Genomic DNA, 26,802 nt, shown 5'->3' with positions numbered 1-26,802 from the left:
GCTATCTAATAAATATTATGTTACTATAATATATTATTATTGTTATGGCTATTATTATTTTAAAAACATTATCGTAATGACTGAAAAATAAGACAACATGTAATAATAACACTGTGATGACCCCAATAGAAAAAGACATGTCGTCTTATACAATAATCGGGCCATTACGATGATATTGTTGGTATAAGTATTAATATTTTAAAATGACCATAATGACAAAAATATAGGATGACCCATAATTTGGGACACTACAGTAATAATATTGTTATAACAATCAACATTAAAATAAAACCAAATTACGGACATATTATATTGTGATAATAATGGTAATATTTTTTACATTATTATTATATTTTTTTCTATCATTACCGTAATGACAAAAATATAAGACAACCCGTAATATAATTGTAATAACTGTACCATGATGACCCAAACATAAAAAATATGTTTTTTTTTCTTCCTAGAAAAAGTTTGGGAAAGACCGTATTTTTTCCTCACAAAACAGTTTTTGAAAGACATGTCTTATATTCGAGACATTGCTGTAATATTATTACCACAAATTTCATAATTAGAATATAACCATAATGACCCAAATATAAGATTGTATTTTTCTCCCTAGAAAACAGGTCGTCTTATATTCGAGACATTACAATAATATTATTGTCATAAAAATTATAATTAGAATATAACCAGAATGACCCAAATGTATCACAGTATTTTTCTCCCTAAAACAGTTTGGAAAAGACGGGTCGTCTTATATTCGAGACATTAAGGTAAATTCATTACCATGAATTGATTTACGTGGACCCCGACTTAAAGAAGTGGAAAAACTTATTGGGGTGTTACCATTTAGTGGTCAATTGTACGGAATATGTACTGTACTGTGCAATCTACTAATAAAAGTTTCAATCAATCAATCAAATGTAATAATATTATAATAATTATATTCAGAATGACCCATAATGACCCAAATATAAGACCGTATTTTTGCTCTAGGAAACTATTTTGAAAAAGAAAAGTCTTATATTTGAGATATTACAGTAATATTATGATGATGATTATTGTCGTTATAATAATATTGTAATGACCCAAATGTAAGATGGTATTTTTCTCCCTAAAACAGTTTGGAAAAGACAGGTCGTCTTATATTGGAGACATTACTGTAATATTATTGTTATATTAACTATATTTAGAATAAAACCATAATCACTCAAATATAAGACAGTATTTTTGCCCTAGGAAACTATTTTGAAAAAGAAAAGTCTTATATTTGAGATATTACAGTAATATTATGATGATGATTATTGTCGTTATAATAATATTGTAATGACCCAAATATAAGACAGCATTTTTCTCCCTAAGAACAGTTTGGAAAAGACGGGTCGTCTTATATTCGAGACATTACTGTAATATTATTATTTTTATATTAACTATATTTAGAATAAAACCATAATCACTCAGACAGTATTTTTGCCCTAGGAAACAATTTTGAAAAAGAAAAGTCTTATATTTGAGATATTACAGTAATATTATGATGATGATTATTGTCGTTATAATAATATTGTAATGACCCAAATGTAAGATAGTATTTTTCTCCCTAAAACAGTTTGGAAAAGACAGGTCGTCTTATATTCGAGACATTACTGTAATATTATTATTTTTATATTAACTATATTTAGAATAAAACCATAATCACTCAGACAGTATTTTTGCCCTAGGAAACTATTTTGAAAAAGAAAAGTCTTATATTTGAAATATTACAGTAATATTATGATGATGATTATTGTCGTTATAATAATATTGTAATGACCCAAATATAAGACAGTATTTTTCTCCCTAAAAACAGTTTGGAAAAGTCGGGTCGTCTTATATTCGAGACATTACGGTAATATTATTGTCATAAAAATTAGAATTAGAATACAACCAGAATGACCCAAATATATCACAGTATTTTTCTCCCTAAAAACAGTTTGGAAAAGACGGGTCGTCTTATATTCGAGACATTACGGTAATATTAATGTTATAATAAATATATTCAGAATGACCCATAATGACCCAAATATAAGACCGTATTTTTGCCCTAGGAAACTATTTTGAAAAAGAAAAGTCTTATATTTGAGATATTACAGTAATATTATGATGATGATGATTATTGTCGTTATAATAATATTGTATTGACCCAAATGTAAGATAGTATTTTTCTCCCTAAAACAGTTTGGAAAAGACAGGTCGTCTTATATTGGAGACATTACTGTAATATTATTGTTATATTAACTATATTTAGAATAAAACCATAATCACTCAAATATAAGACAGTATTTTTGCCCTAGGAAACTATTTTGAAAAAGAAAAGTCTTATATTTGAGATATTACAGTAATATTATGATGATGATTATTGTCGGTATAATAATATTGTAATGACCCAAATATAAGACAGCATTTTTCTCCCTAAGAACAGTTTGGAAAAGACGGGTCGTCTTATATTCGAGACATTACGGTATTATTAATGTTATAATAATTATATTCAGAATGACCCAAATATAAGACCGTATTTTTGCCCTAGGAAACAATTTTGAAAAAGAAAAGTCTTATATTTGAGATATTACAATAATATTATGATGATTATTATCGTTATAATAATATTGTAATGACCCAAATGTAAGATAGTATTTTTCTCCCTAAAACAGTTTGGAAAAGACAGGTCGTCTTATATTGGAGACATTACTGTAATATTATTGTTATATTAACTATATTTAGAATAAAACCATAATCACTCAAATATAAGACAGTATTTTTGCCCTGGGAAACTATTTTGAAAAAGAAAAGTCTTATATTTGAGATATTACAGTAATATTATGATGATGATTATTGTCGTTATAATAATATTGTAATGACCCAAATATAAGACAGTATTTTTCTCCCTAAAACAGTTTGGAAAAGACAGGTCGTCTTATATTGGAGACATTACTGTAATATTATTATTTTTATATTAACTATATTTAGAATAAAACCATAATCACTCAAATATAAGACAGTATTTTCCCCTAGGAAACAAGTTTGAGAAAGAAAAGTCTTATGTTTGAGATATTACAGTAATATTATGATGATTATTGTCGTTATAATAATATTGTAATGACCCAAATATAAGACAGTATTTTTCTCCCTAAAACAGTTTGGAAAAGACGGGTCGTCTTATATTCGAGACATTACGGTAATATTATTGTCATAAAAATTATAATTAGAATATAACCAGAATGACCCAAATATATCACAGTATTTTTCTCCCTAAAACAGTTTGGAAAAGACGGGTCGTCTTATATTCGAGACATTACGGTAATATTAATGTTATAATAAATATATTCAGAATGACCCATAATGACCCAAATATAAGACCGTATTTTTGCCCTAGGAAACTATTTTGAAAAAGAAAAGTCTTATATTTGAGATATCACAATAATATTATGATGATTATTATCGTTATAATAATATTGTAATGACCCAAATATAAGATGGTATTTTTCTCCCTAAAACAGTTTGGAAAAGACAGGTCGTCTTATATTCGAGACATTACTCTAATATTATTGTTATATTAACTATATTTAGAATAAAACCATAATCACTCAAATATAAGACAGTATTTTTGCCCTAGGAAACTATTTTGAAAAAGAAAAGTCTTATATTTGAGATACTACAGTAATATTATGATGATGATTATTGTCGTTATAATAATATTGTAATGACCCAAATATAAGACAGTATTTTTCTCCCTAAAAACAGTTTGGAAAAGACGGGTCGGGTCGTCTTATATTCGAGACATTACGGTAATATTAATTTTATAATAATTATATTCAGATTGACCCATAATGACCCAAATATAAGACCGTATTTTTGCCCTAGGAAACAATTTTGAAAAAGAAAAGTCTTATATTTGAGATATTACAGTAATATTATGATGATGATTATTGTCGTTATAATAATATTGTAATGACCCAAATATAAGACAGTATTTTTCTCCCTAAAAACAGTTTGGAAAAGACGGGTCGTCTTATATTCGAGACATTACTGTAATATTATTATTTTTATATTAACTATATTTAGAATAAAACCATAATCACTCAGACAGTATTTTTGCCCTAGGAAACTATTTTGAAAAAGAAAAGTCTTATATTTGAGATATTACAGTAATATTATGATGATGATTATTGTCGTTATAATAATATTGTAATGACCCAAATATAAGACAGTATTTTTCTCCCTAAAAACAGTTTGGGAAAGACAGGTCGTCTTATATTCGAGACATTACGGTAATATTAATGTTATAATAATTATATTCAGATTGACCCATAATGACCCAAATATAAGACCGTATTTTTGCCCTAGGAAACAATTTTGAAAAAGAAAAGTCTTATATTTGAGATATTACAGTAATATTATGATGATGATTATTGTCGTTATAATAATATTGTAATGACCCAAATATAAGACAGTATTTTTCTCCCTAAAAACAGTTTGGAAAAGACGGGTCGTCTTATATTCGAGACATTACTGTAATATTATTATTTTTATATTAACTATATTTAGAATAAAACCATAATCACTCAGACAGTATTTTTGCCCTAGGAAACTATTTTGAAAAAGAAAAGTCTTATATTTGAGATATTACAGTAATATTATGATGATGATTATTGTCGTTATAATAATATTGTAATGACCCAAATATAAGACAGTATTTTTCTCCCTAAAAACAGTTTGGGAAAGACAGGTCGTCTTATATTCGAGACATTACGGTAATATTAATGTTATAATAATTATATTCAGATTGACCCATAATGACCCAAATATAAGACCACATTTTTGCCCTAGGAAACAATTTTGAAAAAGAAAAGTCTTATATTTGAGATATTACAATAATATTATGATGATTATTATCGTTATAATAATATTGTAATGATCCAAATATAAGATGGTATTTTTCTACAAATACATCAATTAAATAAACAAAGAGAAAGGGGGAAAAAAAAATAAAAAAATAAAAAAAATAATTAAAATATATATATATATATTTTTCTTTTTCCCTTCTCTCTTTGTTTATTTAATTGATGTATTTGTAGATATTACTTCGTTTTTTTGTTGTTTCTTTCTTTTTTGGGGGAGGGGGGTGAGTGGTATGGGTGGGATATAAACAAAAATATCCTGACATTTAGGGCAGACAATAGATATATGATTGATGTGAATATGATGTAATGGATAGGAATGTCTGATGCTGGATGTCAATAAAAAAAAAAAGAAAAAAAAGAAAGAAAAGAAAATAAAATTTAAAAAAAGATGGTATTTTTCTCCCTAAAACAGTTTGGAAAAGACAGATCACTTATATTCGAGAAAATACTGTAATATGTTATAATAACTATATTTAGAATAAAACCATAATCACTCACATATAAGACAGTGTTTTTCCCCTTGGAAACAAGTTTGAGAAAGAAAAGTCCTATATTTGAGATATTACGATATTATTATTATTATTATTGTTATAACATTGTAATGACCCAAATATAAGACAACCCGTAATATTAGCATATTGTATATTAGCCGTGACAGCACCATACGATGACCCAAATATTACACTGTATTTCCCTCCTAGAAAACCGTCTGTAAAGAGAAGACACGTGGTCTTATATTCGGGTCTATTTCCAACAGGATCTTTACCCTTCACAGGGTGGGTCTGGATGGTGCGGCGGGGGGCTGCCTTGGGCTGGAGGACATCATTCTCTCTGGTCTTCTCTTTAAACACCTGCTTGAAGGACGGCGGGGGCTGAGTGGGGGGCACGCACGCACACACACACACACACACACACACACACACACACACACACACACACACACACACACACACACACACACACACACACACACACACACACACACACACACACACACACGTCAAGTCACCCTAAAGTTTACATTTCAAACCTCTCATTGACTAACTCCAAGTGTCTTTATAGGTGTACCTAATGTAGTGGCGGTGAGAGTGGGTACAGACCTTGGCATGGACCTGGATGCCCGCAGACCAGCTGGCCGGAGGGGACCAAGGAAAGACGGCAGCCGGCGCTGAGAAGAAGCTGTCGGCGTCCACAGGCTGTGCTGAGGTGACGATGATCTGCGGTCGCCTGCAACACATCAACAATCAGAAGGAATATTAATACAACACAACAATTGTTCAGGTAACATAATAAGGTCACATGTTTATATTTCATACAGATATAAATATATCAGGTGTAAATATATCCAGCCAAAACCAAACCTTGGACGTTAAAGTAGACAAGTGTGTGAACAAAATGAGACGTTAAGCACCGAGCTACGTGAAAGTATAAATGAGCTACAAGAGGAGGTCATTCGCCATTATAAACGGTGCGTACCTATTCAATTGGCCCATTTTTTTTGTTTATTCGTGAATAGCGTCGCCATGGTAACACGAAATGTCCCCAATTTAGAGTACGCCCATTGAGGCGATCGAGACCTTTCCGACGATATAACATATGTGGGGGTTCGTTGGCCGGTTCGTCTCGTATTAAATGAAAGGGTTTGCCATTATAAAAAGGTGCGTACCTATTCAATTGGCCCTTTTTGTTTGTTTGTTTATTCGTGGATAGCGTCGCCATGGTAACACGAAATGTCCTCAATTTAGAGTACGCCCATTGGGGCGATCGAGACCTTTCCGACGATATAACATATGTGGGGGTTCGTTGGCCAGTTCGTCTCGTATTAAATGAAAGAGTTCGCCATTGTAAAAAGGTGCGTACCCATTCAATTGGCCCATTTTTTTTTGTTTATTCGTGAATAGCGTCGCCATGGTAACACAAAATGTCCCCAATTTAGAGTACGCCCATCGGCCCGATCGAGACCTTTCTGACGATATAACATATGTGGGGGTTCGTTGGCCGGTTCGTCTCGTATTAAATGAAAGGGTTCGCCATTATAAAAGATGCGTACCTATTCAATTGGCCCTTTTTGTTTGTTTGTTTATTCGTGAATAGCGTCGCCATGGTAACACGAAATGTCCTTAATTTAGAGTACGCCCATCGGCGCGATCGAGACCTTTCCGACGATACAACATATGTGGTTGGAGCGTTCTGCTGGAAATATTCGCCATTATAAAAAGGTGCGTACCTATTCAATTGGCCCATATTTTTTTTGTTTATTCGTGAATAGCGTCGCCTTGGTAACACGAAATGTCCCCAAACTAGAGTACGCCCATCGGCGCGATCGAGACCTTTCCGATGATATAACATATGTGGGGGTTCGTTGGCTGGTTCGTCTCGTATTAAATGAAAGGGTTCGCCATTATAAAAGGTGCGTACCCATTCAATTGGCCCATTTTTTTTTGTTTATTCGTGAATAGCGTCGCCATGGTAACATGAAATGTCCTTAATTTAGAGTACGCCCATCGGCGCGATCGAGACCTTTCCGACGATACAACATATGTGGTTGGAGCGTTCTGCTGGAAATATTCGCCATTATAAAAAGGTGCGTACCTATTCAATTGGCCCATTTTTTTGGTTTATTTGTGAATAGCGTCGCCATGGTAACACGAAATGTCCCCAATTTAGAGTACGCCCATCGGCCCGATCGAGACCTTTCCGACGATATAACATATGTGGGGGTTCGTTGGCCGGTTCGTCTCGTATTAAATGAAAGGGTTCGCCATTATAAAAGGTGCGTACCTATTCAATTGGCCCATTTTTTTTGTTTATTCGTGAATAGCATCGCTATGGTAACACGAAATGTCCCCAATTTAGAGTACGCCCATCGGCCCGATCGAGACCTTTCCGACGATATAACATATGTGGGGGTTCGTTGGCCGGTTCGTCACGTATTAAATGAAATGTCCCCAATTTAGAGTACGCCCATCGGCGCGATCGAGACCTTTCCGACGATATAACATATGTGGTTGGAGCGTTCTGCTGGAAATATTCGCCATTATAAAAAGGTGCGTACCTATTCAATTGGCCCATTTTCTTTGTTTATTCGTGAATAGCGTCGCCATGGTAACACGAAATGTCCCCAATTTAGAGTACGCCCATCGGCGCGATCGAGACCTTTTTGACGATATAACATATGTGGGGGTTCGTTGGCCGGTTCGTCTCGTATTAAATGAAAAGGTTCGCCATTATAAAAGGTGCGTACCTATTCAATTGGCCAATTTTTTTGTGTTTATTCGTGAATAGCGTCGCCATGGTAACACAAAATGTCCCCAATTTAGAGTACGCCCATCGGCGCGATCGAGACCTTTCCGACGATACAACATATGTGGTTGGAGCGTTCTGCTGGAAATATTCGCCATTATAAAAAGGTGCGTACCTATTCAATTGGCCCATTTTCTTTGTTTATTCGTGAATAGCGTCGCCATGGTAACACGAAATGTCCCCAATTTAGAGTACGCCCATCGGCGCGATCGAGACCTTTTTGACGATATAACATATGTGGGGGTTCGTTGGCCGGTTCGTCTCGTATTAAATGAAAAGGTTCGCCATTATAAAAGGTGCGTACCTATTCAATTGGCCAATTTTTTTGTGTTTATTCGTGAATAGCGTCGCCATGGTAACACAAAATGTCCCCAATTTAGAGTACGCCCATCGGCGCGATCGAGACCTTTCCGACGATATAACATATGTGGTTGGAGCGTTCTGCTGGAAATATTTGCCATTATAAAAAGGTGTGTACCTATTCAATTGGCCCATTTTTTTGTGTTTATTCGGGAATAGTGTTGCCACGGTAACACGAAATGTTCCCAATTTAGAGTACGCCCATCGGTGCGATCGAGACCTTTTTGACGATATAACATATGTGGGGGTTCGTTGGCCTGTTCATCACGTACTAAATGAAAGGGTTCGCCATTATAAAAGGTGCGTACCCATTCAATTGGCCCATATGTTTTTTGTTTATTCGTGAATAGCGTCGCCATGGTAACACGAAATGTCCCCAATTTAGAGTACGCCCATCGGCGCGATTGAGACCTTTCCGACGATATAACATATGTGGGGGTTCGTTGGCCTGTTCGTCTCGTACTAAATGAAAGGGTTCGCCATTATAAAAAGGTGCGTACCCATTCAATTGGCCCATTTTTTTTGTTTATTCGTGAATGGCGTCGCCATGGTAACACGAAATGTTCCCAATTTAGGGTACGCCCATCGGCGCGATCGAGACCTTTCCGACGATACAACATATGTGGTTGGAGCGTTCTGCTGGAAATATTCGCCATTATAAAAAGGTGCGTACCTATTCAATTGGCCCATTTTTTTGTTTATTCGTGAATAGCGTCGCCATGGTAACACAAAATGTCCCCAATTTAGAGTACGCCCATCGGCGCGATCGAGACCTTTCCGATGATATAACATATGTGGGGGTTCATTGGCTGGTTCGTCTCGTATTAAATGAAAGGGTTCGCCATTATAAAAGGTGCGTACCCATTCAATTGGCCCATTTTTTTGTGTTTATTCGTGAATAGCGTCGCCATGGTAACACGAAATGTCCTTAATTTAGAGTACGCCCATCGGCGCGATCGAGACCTTTCCGACGATATAACATATGTGGTTGGAGCGTTCTGCTGGAAATATTCGCCATTATAAAAAGGTGCGTACCTATTCAATTGGCCCATTTTTTTTGTTTATTCGTGAATAGCGTCGCCATGGTAACACGAAATGTCCCCAAATTAGAGTACGCCCATCGGCGCGATCGAGACCTTTCCGACGATATAACATATGTGGGGGTTCGTTGGCCGGTTCACTCGTACTAAATGAAAGGGTTCGCCATTATAAAAGGTGCGTACCCATTCAATTGGCCAATTTTTTTGTGTTTATTCGTGAATAGCGTCGCCATGGTAACACAAAATGTCCCCAATTTAGAGTACGCCCATCGGCGCGATCGAGACCTTTCCGACGATATAACATATGTGGTTGGAGCGTTCTGCTGGAAATATTTGCCATTATAAAAAGGTGCGTACCCATTCAATTGGCCCATTTTTTTTGTTTATTCGTGAATAGCGTCGTCATGGTAACACAAAATGTCCCCAATTTAGAGTACGCCCATTGGCCCGATCGAGACCTTTCCGACGATATAACATATGTGGGGGTTCGTTGGCCGGTTCGTCTCGTATTAAATGAAAGGGTTCGCCATTATAAAAGGTGCGTACCTATTCAATTGGCCCTTTTTTTTGTGTTTATTCGTGAATAGCGTCGCCATGGTAACACGAAATGTCCTTAATTTAGAGTACGCCCATCGGCGAGATCGAGACCTTTCCGACGATATAACATATGTGGTTGGAGCGTTCTGCTGGAAATATTCGCCATTATAAAAAGGTGCGTACCTATTCAATTGGCCCATTTTTTTTTGTTTATTCGTGAATAGTGTTGCCACGGTAACACGAAATGTTCCCAATTTAGAGTACGCCCATCGGTGCGATCGAGACCTTTCCGATGATATAACATATGTGGGGGTTCGTTGGCCGGTTCGTCTCGTATTAAATGAAAGGGTTCGCCATTATAAAAAGGTGCGTACCCATTCAATTGGCCCATTTTTTTTTGTTTATTCGTGAATAGCGTCACCATGGTAACACGAAATGTCCCCAATTTAGGGTACGCCCATCGGCGCGATCGAGACCTTTCCGATGATATAACATATGTGGGGGTTCGTTGGCCGGTTCGTCTCGTATTAGATGAAAGGGTTCACCATTATAAAAGGTGCGTACCTATTCAATTGGCCCTTTTTGTTTGTTTGTTTATTCGTGAATAGCGTCGCCATGGTAACACGAAATGTCCCCAATTTAGAGTACGCCCATCGAGACCTTTCCGACGATATAACATATGTGGTTGGAGCGTTCTGCTGGAAATATTCGCCATTATAAAAAGGTGCGTACCTATTCAATTGGCCCATTTTTTTTGTTTATTCGTGAATAGCGTCGCCATGGTAACACGAAATGTCCCCAATTTAGACTACGCCCATCGGCGCGATCGAGACCTTTCCGACGATATAACATATGTGGGGGTTTGTTGGCTGGTTCGTCTCGTATTAAATGAAAGGGTTCGCCATTATAAAAGGTACGTACCCATTCAATTGGCCCATTTTGTTTTGTTTATTCGTGAATAGCATCGCCATGGTAACACGAAATGTCCCCAATTTAGGGTACGCACATCGGCGCGATCGAGACCTTTCCGACGATATAACATATGTTGGGGTTCGTTGGCCGGTTCGTCTCGTATTAAATGAAAGGGTTCGCCATTATAAAAGGTGCGTACCTATTCAATTGGCCCTTTTTTTTGTGTTTATTCGTGAATAGCGTCGCCATGGTAACACGAAATGTCCTTAATTTAGAGTACGCCCATCGGCGTGATCGAGACCTTTCCGACGATATAACATATGTGGTTGGAGCGTTCTGCTGGAAATATTCGCCATTATAAAAAGGTGCGTACCCATTCAATTGGCCCATTTTTTTGTGTTTATTCGTGAATAGAGTCGCCATGGTAACACGAAATGTCCTCAATTTAGAGTACGCCCATCGGCGTGATCGAGACCTTTCCGACGGTATAACATTTGTGGGGGTTCGTTGGCCGTTTCGTCTCGTATTAAATGAAAGGGTTCGCCATTATAAAAGGTGCGTACCCATTCAATTGGCCCATTTTTTTTTTGTTTATTCGTGAATAGTGTCGCCATGGTAACACGAAATGTCCTCAATTGAGAGTACGCCCATCGGCGCGATCGAGACCTTTCCGACGATACAACATATGTGGTTGGAGCGTTCTGCTGGAAATATTCGCCATTATAAAAAGGTGCGTACCCATTCAATTGGCCCATTTTTTTTGTTTATTCGTGAATAGCGTCGCCATGGTAACACCAAATGTCCCCAATTTAGAGTACGCCCATTGGCCCGATCGAGACCTTTCCGACGATATAACATATGTGGGGGTTCGTTGGCCGGTTCGTCTCGTATTAAATGAAAGGGTTCGCCATTATAAAAGGTGCGTACCCATTCAATTGGCCCATTTTTTTTTTGTTTATTCGTGAATAGCGTCGCCATGGTAACACGAAATGTCCCCAATTTAGGGTACGCCCATCGGCGCGATCGAGACCTTTCCGATGATATAACATATGTGGGGGTTCGTTGGCCGGTTCGTCTCGTATTAGATGAAAGGGTTCACCATTATAAAAGGTGCGTACCTATTCAATTGGCCCTTTTTGTTTGTTTGTTTATTCGTGAATAGCGTCGCCATGGTAACACGAAATGTCCCCAATTTAGAGTACGCCCATCGGCGCGATCGAGACCTTTCCGACGATATAACATATGTGGTTGGAGCGTTCTGCTGGAAATATTCGCCATTATAAAAAGGTGCGTACCTATTCAATTGGCCCATATTTTTTTTGTTCATTCGTGAATGGCGTCGCCACGGTAACACAAAATGTCCCCAATTTAAAATACGCCCATTGGCGCCATCGAGACCTTTCCGACGATACAACATATGTGGTTGGAGCGTTCTGCTGGAAATATTCGCCATTATAAAAAGGTGCGTACCTATTCAATTGGCCCATTTTTTTTGTTTATTCGTGAATAGCGTCGCCATGGTAACACAAAATGTCCCCAATTTAGAGTACGCCCATCGGCGCGATCGAGACCTTTCCGACGGTATAACATACGTGGGGGTTCGTTGGCCGGTTCGTCTCGTATTAAATGAAAGGGTTCGCCATTATAAAAGGTGCGTACCTATTCAATTGGCCCTTTTTTGTGTGTTTATTCGTGAATAGCGTCGCCATGATAACACGAAATGTCCTTAATTTAGAGTACGCCCATCGGCGTGATCGAGACCTTTCCGACGATATAACATATGTGGTTGGAGCGTTCTGCTGGAAATATTCGCCATTATAAAAAGGTGCGTACCCATTCAATTGGCCCTTTTTTTTGTGTTTATTCGTGAATAGCATCGCCATGGTAACACGAAATGTCCTTAATTTAGAGTACGCCCATCGGCGCGATCGAGACCTTTCTAACGATACAACATATGTGGTTGGAGCGTTCTGCTGGAAATATTCGCCATTATAAAAAGGTGCGTACCTATTCAATTGGCCCATTTTTTTTGTTTATTCGTGAATAGCGTCGCCATGGTAACACAAAATGTCCCCAATTTAGAGTACGCCCATCGGCGCGATCGAGACCTTTCCGACGATATAACATATGTGGGGGTTCGTTGGCCGGTTCGTCTCGTATTAGATAAAAGGGTTCGCCATTATAAAAAGGTGCGTACCCATTCAATTGGCCCTTTTTTTTGTGTTTATTCGTGAATAGCGTCGCCATGGTAACACGAAATGTCCTTAATTTAGAGTACGCCCATCGGCGCGCTCGAGACCTTTCCGACGATATAACATATGTGGGGGTTCGTTGGCCGGTTCGTCTCGTATTAAATGAAAGAGTTCGCCATTATAAAAGGTGCGTACCTATTCAATTGGCCCATTTTTTTTTTTTTATTCGTGAATAGCGTCGCCATGGTAACACGAAATGTCCTCAATTTAGAGTACACCCATCGGCGCGATCGAGACCTTTCCGACGATACAACATATGTGGTTGGAGCGTTCTGCTGGAAATATTCGCCATTATAAAAAGGTGCGTACCTATTCAATTGGCCCATTTTTTTTTTTTATTCGTGAATAGCGTCGCCATGGTAACACAAAATGTCCCCAATTTAGAATACGCCCATCGGCGCGATCGAGACCTTTCCGACGATATAACATATGTGGGGGTTCGTTGGCCGGTTCGTCTCGTATTAAATGAAAGGGTTCGCCATTATAAAAGGTACGTACCTATTCAATTGGCCCATTTTTTTTTGTTTATTCGTGAATAGCGTCGCCATGGTAACACAAAATGTCCCCAATTTAGAGTACGCCCATCGGCCCGATCGAGACCTTTCCGACGATATAACATATGTGGGGGTTCGTTGGCCGGTTCGTCTCGTATTAGATGAAAGGGTTCGCCATTATAAAAGATGCGTACCTATTCAATTGGCCCTTTTTGTTTGTTTGTTTATTCGTGAATAGCGTCGCCATGGTAACACGAAATGTCCTTAATTTAGAGTACGCCCATCGGCGCGATCGAGACCTTTCCGATGATATAACATATGTGGTTGGAGCGTTCTGCTGGAAATATTCGCCATTATAAAAAGGTGCGTACCTATTCAATTGGCCCATATTTTTTTTGTTTATTCGTGAATAGCGTCGCCTTGGTAACACGAAATGTCCCCAAACTAGAGTACGCCCATCGGCGCGATCGAGACCTTTCCGATGATATAACATATGTGGGGGTTCGTTGGCTGGTTCGTCTCGTATTAAATGAAAGGGTTCGCCATTATAAAAGGTGCGTACCTATTCAATTGGCCCTTTTTTTTGTGTTTATTCGTGAATAGCGTCGCCACGGTAACACGAAATGTCCTTAATTTAGAGTACGCCCATCGGCGCGATCGAGACCTTTCCGACGATATAACATATGTGGTTGGAGCGTTCTGCTGGAAATATTCGCCATTATAAAAAGGTGCGTACCTATTCAATTGGCCCATTTTTTTTGTTTATTCGTGAATAGCGTCGCCATGGTAACACGAAATGTCCCCAATTTAGACTACGCCCATCGGCGCGATCGAGACCTTTCCGACGATATAACATATGTGGGGGTTTGTTGGCTGGTTCGTCTCGTATTAAATGAAAGGGTTCGCCATTATAAAAGGTACGTACCCATTCAATTGGCCCATTTTGTTTTGTTTATTCGTGAATAGCATCGCCATGGTAACACGAAATGTCCCCAATTTAGGGTACGCACATCGGCGCGATCGAGACCTTTCCGACGATATAACATATGTTGGGGTTCGTTGGCCGGTTCGTCTCGTATTAAATGAAAGGGTTCGCCATTATAAAAGGTGCGTACCTATTCAATTGGCCCTTTTTTTTGTGTTTATTCGTGAATAGCGTCGCCATGGTAACACGAAATGTCCTTAATTTAGAGTACGCCCATCGGCGTGATCGAGACCTTTCCGACGATATAACATATGTGGTTGGAGCGTTCTGCTGGAAATATTCGCCATTATAAAAAGGTGCGTACCCATTCAATTGGCCCATTTTTTTGTGTTTATTCGTGAATAGAGTCGCCATGGTAACACGAAATGTCCTCAATTTAGAGTACGCCCATCGGCGTGATCGAGACCTTTCCGACGGTATAACATTTGTGGGGGTTCGTTGGCCGTTTCGTCTCGTATTAAATGAAAGGGTTCGCCATTATAAAAGGTGCGTACCCATTCAATTGGCCCATTTTTTTTTTGTTTATTCGTGAATAGTGTCGCCATGGTAACACGAAATGTCCTCAATTGAGAGTACGCCCATCGGCGCGATCGAGACCTTTCCGACGATACAACATATGTGGTTGGAGCGTTCTGCTGGAAATATTCGCCATTATAAAAAGGTGCGTACCCATTCAATTGGCCCATTTTTTTTGTTTATTCGTGAATAGCGTCGCCATGGTAACACCAAATGTCCCCAATTTAGAGTACGCCCATTGGCCCGATCGAGACCTTTCCGACGATATAACATATGTGGGGGTTCGTTGGCCGGTTCGTCTCGTATTAAATGAAAGGGTTCGCCATTATAAAAGGTGCGTACCCATTCAATTGGCCCATTTTTTTTTTGTTTATTCGTGAATAGCGTCGCCATGGTAACACGAAATGTCCCCAATTTAGGGTACGCCCATCGGCGCGATCGAGACCTTTCCGATGATATAACATATGTGGGGGTTCGTTGGCCGGTTCGTCTCGTATTAGATGAAAGGGTTCACCATTATAAAAGGTGCGTACCTATTCAATTGGCCCTTTTTGTTTGTTTGTTTATTCGTGAATAGCGTCGCCATGGTAACACGAAATGTCCCCAATTTAGAGTACGCCCATCGGCGCGATCGAGACCTTTCCGACGATATAACATATGTGGTTGGAGCGTTCTGCTGGAAATATTCGCCATTATAAAAAGGTGCGTACCTATTCAATTGGCCCATATTTTTTTTGTTCATTCGTGAATGGCGTCGCCACGGTAACACAAAATGTCCCCAATTTAAAATACGCCCATTGGCGCCATCGAGACCTTTCCGACGATACAACATATGTGGTTGGAGCGTTCTGCTGGAAATATTCGCCATTATAAAAAGGTGCGTACCTATTCAATTGGCCCATTTTTTTTGTTTATTCGTGAATAGCGTCGCCATGGTAACACAAAATGTCCCCAATTTAGAGTACGCCCATCGGCGCGATCGAGACCTTTCCGACGGTATAACATACGTGGGGGTTCGTTGGCCGGTTCGTCTCGTATTAAATGAAAGGGTTCGCCATTATAAAAGGTGCGTACCTATTCAATTGGCCCTTTTTTGTGTGTTTATTCGTGAATAGCGTCGCCATGATAACACGAAATGTCCTTAATTTAGAGTACGCCCATCGGCGTGATCGAGACCTTTCCGACGATATAACATATGTGGTTGGAGCGTTCTGCTGGAAATATTCGCCATTATAAAAAGGTGCGTACCCATTCAATTGGCCCTTTTTTTTGTGTTTATTCGTGAATAGCATCGCCATGGTAACACGAAATGTCCTTAATTTAGAGTACGCCCATCGGCGCGATCGAGACCTTTCTAACGATACAACATATGTGGTTGGAGCGTTCTGCTGGAAATATTCGCCATTATAAAAAGGTGCGTACCTATTCAATTGGCCCATTTTTTTTGTTTATTCGTGAATAGCGTCGCCATGGTAACACAAAATGTCCCCAATTTAGAGTACGCCCATCGGCGCGATCGAGACCTTTCCGACGATATAACATATGTGGGGGTTCGTTGGCCGGTTCGTCTCGTATTAGATAAAAGGGTTCGCCATTATAAAAAGGTGCGTACCCATTCAATTGGCCCTTTTTTTTGTGTTTATTCGTGAATAGCGTCGCCATGGTAACACGAAATGTCCTTAATTTAGAGTACGCCCATCGGCGCGCTCGAGACCTTTCCGACGATATAACATATGTGGGGGTTCGTTGGCCGGTTCGTCTCGTATTAAATGAAAGAGTTCGCCATTATAAAAGGTGCGTACCTATTCAATTGGCCCATTTTTTTTTTTTTATTCGTGAATAGCGTCGCCATGGTAACACGAAATGTCCTCAATTTAGAGTACACCCATCGGCGCGATCGAGACCTTTCCGACGATACAACATATGTGGTTGGAGCGTTCTGCTGGAAATATTCGCCATTATAAAAAGGTGCGTACCTATTCAATTGGCCCATTTTTTTTTTTTATTCGTGAATAGCGTCGCCATGGTAACACAAAATGTCCCCAATTTAGAATACGCCCATCGGCGCGATCGAGACCTTTCCGACGATATAACATATGTGGGGGTTCGTTGGCCGGTTCGTCTCGTATTAAATGAAAGGGTTCGCCATTATAAAAGGTACGTACCTATTCAATTGGCCCATTTTTTTTTGTTTATTCGTGAATAGCGTCGCCATGGTAACACAAAATGTCCCCAATTTAGAGTACGCCCATCGGCCCGATCGAGACCTTTCCGACGATATAACATATGTGGGGGTTCGTTGGCCGGTTCGTCTCGTATTAGATGAAAGGGTTCGCCATTATAAAAGATGCGTACCTATTCAATTGGCCCTTTTTGTTTGTTTGTTTATTCGTGAATAGCGTCGCCATGGTAACACGAAATGTCCTTAATTTAGAGTACGCCCATCGGCGCGATCGAGACCTTTCCGATGATATAACATATGTGGTTGGAGCGTTCTGCTGGAAATATTCGCCATTATAAAAAGGTGCGTACCTATTCAATTGGCCCATATTTTTTTTGTTTATTCGTGAATAGCGTCGCCTTGGTAACACGAAATGTCCCCAAACTAGAGTACGCCCATCGGCGCGATCGAGACCTTTCCGATGATATAACATATGTGGGGGTTCGTTGGCTGGTTCGTCTCGTATTAAATGAAAGGGTTCGCCATTATAAAAGGTGCGTACCTATTCAATTGGCCCTTTTTTTTGTGTTTATTCGTGAATAGCGTCGCCACGGTAACACGAAATGTCCTTAATTTAGAGTACGCCCATCGGCGCGATCGAGACCTTTCCGACGATATAACATATGTGGTTGGAGCGTTCTGCTGGAAATATTCGCCATTATAAAAAGGTGCGTACCTATTCAATTGGCCCATTTTTTTTGTTTATTCGTGAATAGTGTCGCCATGGTAACACGAAATGTTCCCAATTTAGGGTACGCCCATCGGCGCGATCGAGACCTTTCCGACGATATAACATATGTGGGGGTTCGTTGGCCGGTTCGTCTCGTATTAAATGAAAGGGTTCGCCATTATAAAAGGTACGTACCCATTCAATTGGTCCATTTTTTTTTGTTTATTCGTGAATAGCGTCACCACGGTAACACGAAATGTCCTTAATTTAGAGTACGCCCATCGGCGCGATCGAGACCTTTCCGACGATATAACATATGTGGTTGGAGCGTTCTGCTGGAAATATTCGCCATTATAAAAAGGTGCGTACCTATTTAATTGGCCCATTTTTTTTTTTTTATTCGTGAATAGCGTCGCCATGGTAACACGAAATGTTCCCAATTTAGGGTACGCCCATCGGCGCGATCGAGACCTTTCCGACGATATAACATATGTGGGGGTTCGTTGGCCGGTTCGTCTCGTATTAAATGAAAGGGTTCGCCATTATAAAAGGTGCGTACCCATTCAATTGGCCCATTTTTTTTTTGTTTATTCGTGGATAGCGTCGCCATGGTAACACGAAATGTTCCCAATTTAGGGTACGCCCATCGGCGCGATCGAGACCTTTCCGACGATATAACATATGTGGTTGGAGCGTTCTGCTGGAAATATTCGCCATTATAAAAAGGTGCGTACCTATTCAATTGGCCCATTTTTTTTGTTTATTCGTGAATGGCGTCGCCATGGTAACACGAAATGTCCCCAATTTAGAGTACGCCCATTGGGGCGATCGAGACCTTTCCGACGATATAACATATGTGGGGGTTCGTTGGCCGGTTCGTCTCGTATTAAATGAAAGGGTTCACCATTATAAAAAGGTGCATACCTATTCAATTGGCCCTTTTTTTTGTGTTTATTCGTGAATAGCGTCGCCATGGTAACACGAAATGTTCCCAATTTAGGGTACGCCCATCGGCGCGATCGAGACCTTTCCGACGATATAACATATGTGGTTGGAGCGTTCTGCTGGAAATATTCGCCATTATAAAAAGGTGCGTACCTATTCAATTGGCCCATTTGTTTGTTTATTCGTGAATAGCGTCGCCATGGTAACACGAAATGTCCCCAATTTAGAGTACGCCCATCGGCGCGATCGAGACCTTTCCGACGATATAACATATGTGGGGGTTCGTTGGCCGGTTCGTCTCGTATTAAATGAAAGTGTTCGCCATTATAAAAAGGTGCGTGCCCATTTTTTTTGTTTATTCGTGAATGGCGTCGCCATGGTAACACGAAATGTCCCCAATTTAGAGTACGCCCATCGGCGCGATCGAGACCTTTCCGATGATATAACATATGTGGGGGTTCGTTGGCCGGTTCGCCTCGTATTAGATGAAAGGGTTCGCCATTATAAAAGGTGCGTACCCATTCAATTGGCCCATTTTCCCTATTAAATTGTGAGATTTAATATTTTTTTAAATTATATTATTTTATTATATCAGGTGGTGGAGACGTTGCTCGGTACTCTAACCCAGTGGTTCTCAGTTATGTCGCCCCCCACAGGACTTTTGACCCTACAGGACCACCATACAAGTTTTTTTTTTCGTTAAAAACAAGATTAGGTTGTTATTAGCTAGCGTTAGCATTTAGCATTATAGTTTGTTTTGTTATTTGACAAAAATATTAGGGATAGATTGGCAATTTAGTAGTGAGTAGAGAAAAACGTATTTCATAAAAACAACAAAATAAACAGCTATTAGCTAACGTTAGCATTTAGCATAATTTTTTTTTATTTAACAACAATACCAGGGATGGATTGGCGATAGGGCAATCAAAGTGAGGGGAAAAACATTTTATAATAACACAACAAAAGCAAGAGTTATAAGCTAATGTTAGCATTTAGCATTATAGTTTGTTATTTGATTAAAAAAATATTGGGGATGGATTGGTAATGTAGTCATTAAACACAACAGTTATTAGCTAACGTTAGCATTTAGCATAATTGTTTGTTTTTTGACAATACTAGCGATAGAATGATAGAGAAAACAAACAAATCAACGGTTATAAGCTAACATTAGCATTAAAGTTTCCTGTGTTATTTGACAATAGTCGTATAGATTGACGATAAAGGAAATAAATTAAATGGATTGCATTGGCGGGAAAAAAACTTGTTCATAAAAAAACACAACAAAAGCAACAGTTATTAGCTAGCATTAGCATTTAGAGCTATAGTTTGTGTTGTTATTTCACAATACAATGGATAGATTGCCGATAGAGCCGATATATTAAATGAGGAAAAACTTTAAAAAAAAAATCATGACAAAAGCAACAGTTTTGAGCTAGCGTTAGCATTTAGCATTATAGTTTGTTTTGTTATTTGACAACAATATTATGGATGGATTGGCAATATAGTAGTGAGTAGAGAAAAACTTATTTCATAAAAACAACAAAATAAACAGCTATTAGCTAGCGTTAGCATTTAGCATTATTTTTTGTTATTTAACAACAATACCAGGGATGGATTGGCGATATGGCAATCAAAGTGAGGGGGGAAACATTTTATAATAACACAACAAAAGCAACAGTTTTAAGCTAATGTTAGCATTTAGCTTTATAGTTTGTTATTTGATAAACAAAATATTGGGGATGGATTGGTAATGTAGTCATTAAGATGAGTGGGGAAACAACTTATTCCATAAAAACACAACAGTTATTAGCTAGCGTTAGCATTTAGCATAATATATATATATTTTTTGACAACAATACTAGTGATAGAATGATGATAGAGAAAACAAAAAAATCAACGGTTATAAGATAACATTAGCATTAAAGTTTCCTGTGTTATTTGACAATAGTACGGCTAGATTGACGATAAAGGAAATAAATTAAATGGATTGAATTGGCGGGAAAAAAACGTTTTCATAAAAAACACAACAAAAGCAACAGTTATTAGCTAGCATTAGCAGTTAGAGCTATAGTTTGTGTTGTTATTTTACAATACAATGGATAAATTGCCGATAGAGCCGATATATTAAATGAGGAAAAAAGTTTTTTTTTAAATCATGACAAAAGCAACAGTTTTGAGCTAGCGGTAGCATTTAGCATTATAGTTTGTTTTGTTATTTGACAACAATATTAGGGATAGATTGGCAATATAGTAGTGAGTAGAGAAAAACTTATTTCATAAAAACAATAAAATAAACAGCAAAATAAACAGCTAGCGTTAGCAATTAGCATTATTTTTTGTTATTTAACAACAATACCAGGGATGGATTGGCGATAGGGCAATCAAAGTGAGGGGAAAAACATTTTATAATAACACAACAAAAGCAACAGTTATAAGCTAATGTTAGCATTTAGCATTATAGTTTGTTATTTGATAAAAAAAATATTGGGGATGGATTGGTAATGTAGTCATTAAAATGAGTGGGGAAAGTACTTATTCCATAAAAACACAACAGTTATTAGCTAGCGTTAGCATAATATATATTTTTTTTTGACAACAATACTATCGCTAGTATTGTTGTCAAAAAAATATATATATTATGCTAAATGCTAACGCTAGCTAATAACTGTTGTGTTTTTATGGAATAAGAATGATGATAGAGAAAACAAAAAAATCAACGGTTCTAAGCTAACATTAGCATTAAAGTTTCCTGTGTTATTTGACAATAGTACGGATAGATTGACGATAAAGGAAATAAATTAAATGGATTGAATTGGCGGGAAAAAAACTTTTTCATAAAAAACACAACAAAAGCAACAGTTATTAGCTAGCATTAGCAGTTAGAGCTATAATTTGTGTTGTTATTTCACAATAAAATGGATAGATTGCCGATAGAGCCGATATATTAAATGAGGAAAAAAGTTTTTTTTTAAATCATGACAAAAGCAACTGTTTTGAGCTAGCATTAGCATTTAGCATTATAGTTTGTTTTGTTATTTGATAAAAAATATTAAGGATGGATTGGCAATATAGTAGTGAGTAGAGAAAAACGTATTTCATAAAAAACAATAAAATAAACAGCAAAATAAACAGCTAGCGTTAGCATTTAGCATTATTTTTTGTTATTTAACAACAATACCAGGGATGGATTGGCGATGGGGCAATTAAAGTGAGGGGAAAAACATTTTATAATAACACAACAAAAGCAACAGTTATAAGCTAATGTTAGCATTTAGCATTATAGTTTATTATTTGATTAAAAAAAAATATTGGGGATGGATTGATAATGTAGTCATTAAAATGAGTAGGGAAAGTACTTATTTCATAAAAACACAACAGTTATTAGCTAGCATTAGCATTTAGCATAATATTTTTTTTTTTGACAACAATACTAGCGATAGAATGATGATAGAGAAAACAAAAAAATCAACGGTTATAAGCTAACATTAGCATTAAAGTTTCCTGTGTTACTTGACAATAGTCGGATGGATTGACGATAAAGCAAATAAATTAAATGGATTGAATTGGCGGGAAAAAAACTTTTTCATAAAAAACACAACAAAAGCAACAGTTATTATCTAGCATTAGCATTTAGAGCTATAGTTTGTGTTGCTATTTCACAATACAATGGATAGATTGCCGATAGAGCCGATATATTAAATGGGGAAAAAAGTTTGTTTTTTTAAATCATGACAAAAGCAACAGTTTTGAGCTAGCGGTAGCATTTAGCATTATAGTTTGTTTTGTTATTTGATAAAAAATATTAGGGATGGATTGGCAATATAGTAGTGAGTAGAGAAAAACTTATTTCATAAAAAACAATAAAATAAACAGCAAAATAAACAGCTAGCGTTAGCATTTAGCATTATTTTTTGTTATTTAACAACAATACCAGGGATGGATTGGCGATGGGGCAATCAAAGTGAGGGGAAAACATTTTATAATAACACAACAAAAGCAACAGTTATAAGCTAATGTTAGCATTTAGCATTATAGTTTGTTATTTGATAAAAAAAAATATTGGGGATGGATTGGTAATGTAGTCATTAAAATGAGTAGGGAAATAACTTATTTCATAAAAACAACAGTTATTAGTTAGCGTTAGCATTTAGCATAATATATATATTTTTTTGACAACAATACTAGCGATAGAATGATGATAGAGAAAACAAAAAAATCAACGGTTATAAGCTAACATTAGCATTACAGTTTCCTGTGTTATTTGACAATAGTACGGATAGATTGACGATAAAGGAAATAAATTAAATGGATTGAATTGGCGGGAAAAAAACTTTTTCATAAAAAACACAACAAAAGCAACAGTTTTTAGCTAGCATTAGCAGTTAGAGCTATAGTTTGTGTTGTTATTTCACAATACAATGGATAGATTGCAGATAGAGCAAACATATTACATGGGGGAAAAACGTTTTTCAAAAAAATCATGACAAAAGCAACAGTTTTGAGCTAGCGGTAGCATTTAGCATTATAGTTTGTTTTGTTATTTTTACAACAATGCAATGGATAGGTTGATAAAATTGCTACTAAAGTGAGTGGGCAAAAAGTGTTTCATTATAAACACAACAAAAGCAAAAATGATTAGCTAGCATTTAGCATCAAAGTTGTCAGTAACGGTGATATTTTCTACCACCTTCACTGAAAATGTCAATGAGAAAAATGACAATCTTCCATGTGAGCCGCACACAGAAGACGACTTACCTGCGATGCAAACAACCTGCTGTGTTTCCGTGGAAATTATCTGCGAAGAGAAAACACAAAAATGTCATTTCCGTAAGTGAAGTCTTGTTCCGTCATTTCCTGCTCATTTTTAGCTACACCCCGATGTCGCTAAGGTGTTCACGCCACAGCATTTTTCTATGATTTAAAAGCTATTGGCAGCTCTCATTAAAAATCCACACATGCCAAATTGAAATGATGACGATAACAAACATGTCGCTACCGGTTGAAGAGCTAGCATGGAGGCTAACAAGGAACTTGCACCAAACACATTTGCGCTAAGGCTAACAATAAGAGCATGAATGTCCTGAATGAGCTGAATTGGTTGGTGTTGGAATTGTTTCAATCGGTCAAGAAACGTTGAAGTAGGAACAGTTTTTTCATTGAAAATTGGTTTTACGGAATTTCAGCCCAGAGTGCCACTAAAAGTGTCTCTCTGCTCTTCTTACCTGAGCAGGTGGGAGGAAAAAGCCAAAGGATTTTTCCATGCAAAACCTCCCTGACGGCTCAAAGTGCGACCGCGTGTGTGTGTGTGTGTGTGTGTGTGTGTGTGTGTGTGTGTGTGTGTGTGTGTGTGTGTGTGTGTCACACCCACTGCCAGCAGCCATGGCGACAAGTGGAATGTGGTCGTCCAGGAAGTGGAGTCACACACACACACGACACCACCACGGCGGCTCCTTTGGAGCAAAATAAAAACATACAACATCTGAACATGAAAGACTTCCTTGGTTGGCCTTAGGCACCAACAAACTGATTTGACCCTTGACCTTAGTCTGGAACTCCCCGGCTACCTGGTCTGTGGGGAGGAAAAAGCACCCTAACAAATGGACTAAAATATTTATCTATTTATACATAGAGTAATAAAAATACATATTTTAAATATACATTTATTATATTTTACAATTTTCCGAATTTTTAAATAACTTCATTTATACATATATAATATATATATATATATATATATATATATATATTTAAAATAATAATTACATATATATATATATATATATATATATATATATTTACATATATATACACACATATATATATACACATGTATACATACATACATATATATATATATATATATATATATATATATATATATATATATATATATAAATACATATATATATATGTAATTATTATTTAAAAATATATTTATTTTGATAAATATATATATATACATATATATGTAAATATAAATATATATATATGTAATTATTAAAAAAATATTTATTTTGATACATATATAATTATTATTTTAAAAAGATGTACTTATATATATATATGTATATATATATATATATATATATATATATAATGTGTGTGTATATATATATATATCAAAACAAATAGTTTTTTAAATAATAATTACACATATATATATATTTACATACATATATATTTATATATATATATATACACATATACATATATATATATTTACATATATATACATATAAATATATATATTTATATATATACATATATATATATATATATATATATACATATATATATATATATATATATATATATATATATATATATGTATACAATATTATGTTAGACCCACTCGACATCCATTGCATTCGGTCTCCCTAGAGGGGGGGGTTACCCACATATGCGGTCCTCTCCAAGGTTTCTCATAGTCATTCACATCGACGTCCCACTGGGGTGAGTTTTTCCTTGCCCTTATGTGGGCTATACCGAGGATGTCGTTGTGGCTTATGCAGCCCTTTGAGACACTTGTGATTTAGGGCTATATAAATAAACATTGATTGATATATATATATAAATATTTATATGTATATATATATATATATATATATACATATATTTATATATATACATATACATATATATATATTTATATATTTATATATATATATATATATATATATATATATATATATATATATATATATATATATATATATATATATATATATATATATATATATATATACACACATGTATATATCAGTGACGTGCAGTCACTAGAGGCAGGTGAGGCGTGGGCCTCACCTGTCATCATGGAAATAAAAAAAATGTAAAAAGAAAAAAAATTTAATTAAATTGTTATATGTATCCAGTGATTATACTATAAAGTTATTTTCCATTCAACTTCATCAGTTTTAGATTATTTTTTATTCAAAATCGCTGAATTTTCACATTTGCCGTTCAAATACTGAGAAGAGACGGTGGGGTGATCAGCAGCCAGTTGAGGCACGTCACTCAGTGCCTCACCATGGATTGCGCAATGACTCGGCTAACTGCTGGCCTGCTGTGCAGTGAGACCGTATTGCTATATGAATTATATTATACATTTCCATAGTTTAGTTAGCTGAGGTATATAATGTACAGTGTATTTTGTCAACAACTGTATGTGTGTAAAGTATTTCTTGTGCTGAGCGATCATAAAACGGCTGCAAAAGACGCACTGGCTGAGGCTCGCCTCCTGCACCACCGCCGTAGAATTTGCAAGCCCTGACGGGAGTGTTATATCAACTAAAGCCCACACTTAAACTTTCCACGTGCAAGATTGAATCTATTTAAAAAAGTTATTTCATAAGAAGCCAAAAAGTGCAAAAACAATAATGTTCGTGTTGGAGGAGTTGCGAATGACTGCAGGGCCACAACATTAGGTACACATGCACACTGCAGGTGTATCTAATTCACAACTCCTCCAACACGAACATTATTGTTTTTGCACTTTTTGGCTTCTTATTAAATAACTTTTGAAACCTATTTTTATGGGCTTTCCTCTTTGTGATGTTAAGTTCCTGTTATGCGCTGTTATACAGTATATGCCTTGAGCTCTTATTTTGAAGGCGCTAAGAGCGGAAGTGAT

General features: G+C 36.9%; 1 protein-coding gene across 1 annotated transcript in view; it reads right to left on the bottom strand.

The window, feature by feature from the left end:
- Positions 1-26,802, bottom strand: part of sh3d19 (SH3 domain containing 19) — a 56,523-nt gene that overhangs the window by 26,228 nt on the left and 3,493 nt on the right. The window contains exons 2-4 of the mRNA XM_072916347.1: positions 23,928-23,967; positions 6,038-6,164; positions 5,704-5,809 (exon numbers count right to left, since the gene is read on the bottom strand). Of these exons, the coding sequence (XP_072772448.1) occupies positions 5,704-5,809; positions 6,038-6,164; positions 23,928-23,967 (273 nt within the window). The remainder of the gene's footprint in view (positions 1-5,703; positions 5,810-6,037; positions 6,165-23,927; positions 23,968-26,802) is intronic.

Source organism: Nerophis lumbriciformis, linkage group LG27 (genome assembly GCF_033978685.3).
Source record: "Nerophis lumbriciformis linkage group LG27, RoL_Nlum_v2.1, whole genome shotgun sequence".
In the NCBI taxonomy this organism is placed as follows: domain Eukaryota; kingdom Metazoa; phylum Chordata; class Actinopteri; order Syngnathiformes; family Syngnathidae; genus Nerophis; species Nerophis lumbriciformis.
The sequence above is the reverse complement of the archived record's forward strand: the minus strand, read 5'-3'. Positions and strand labels throughout refer to the sequence as shown.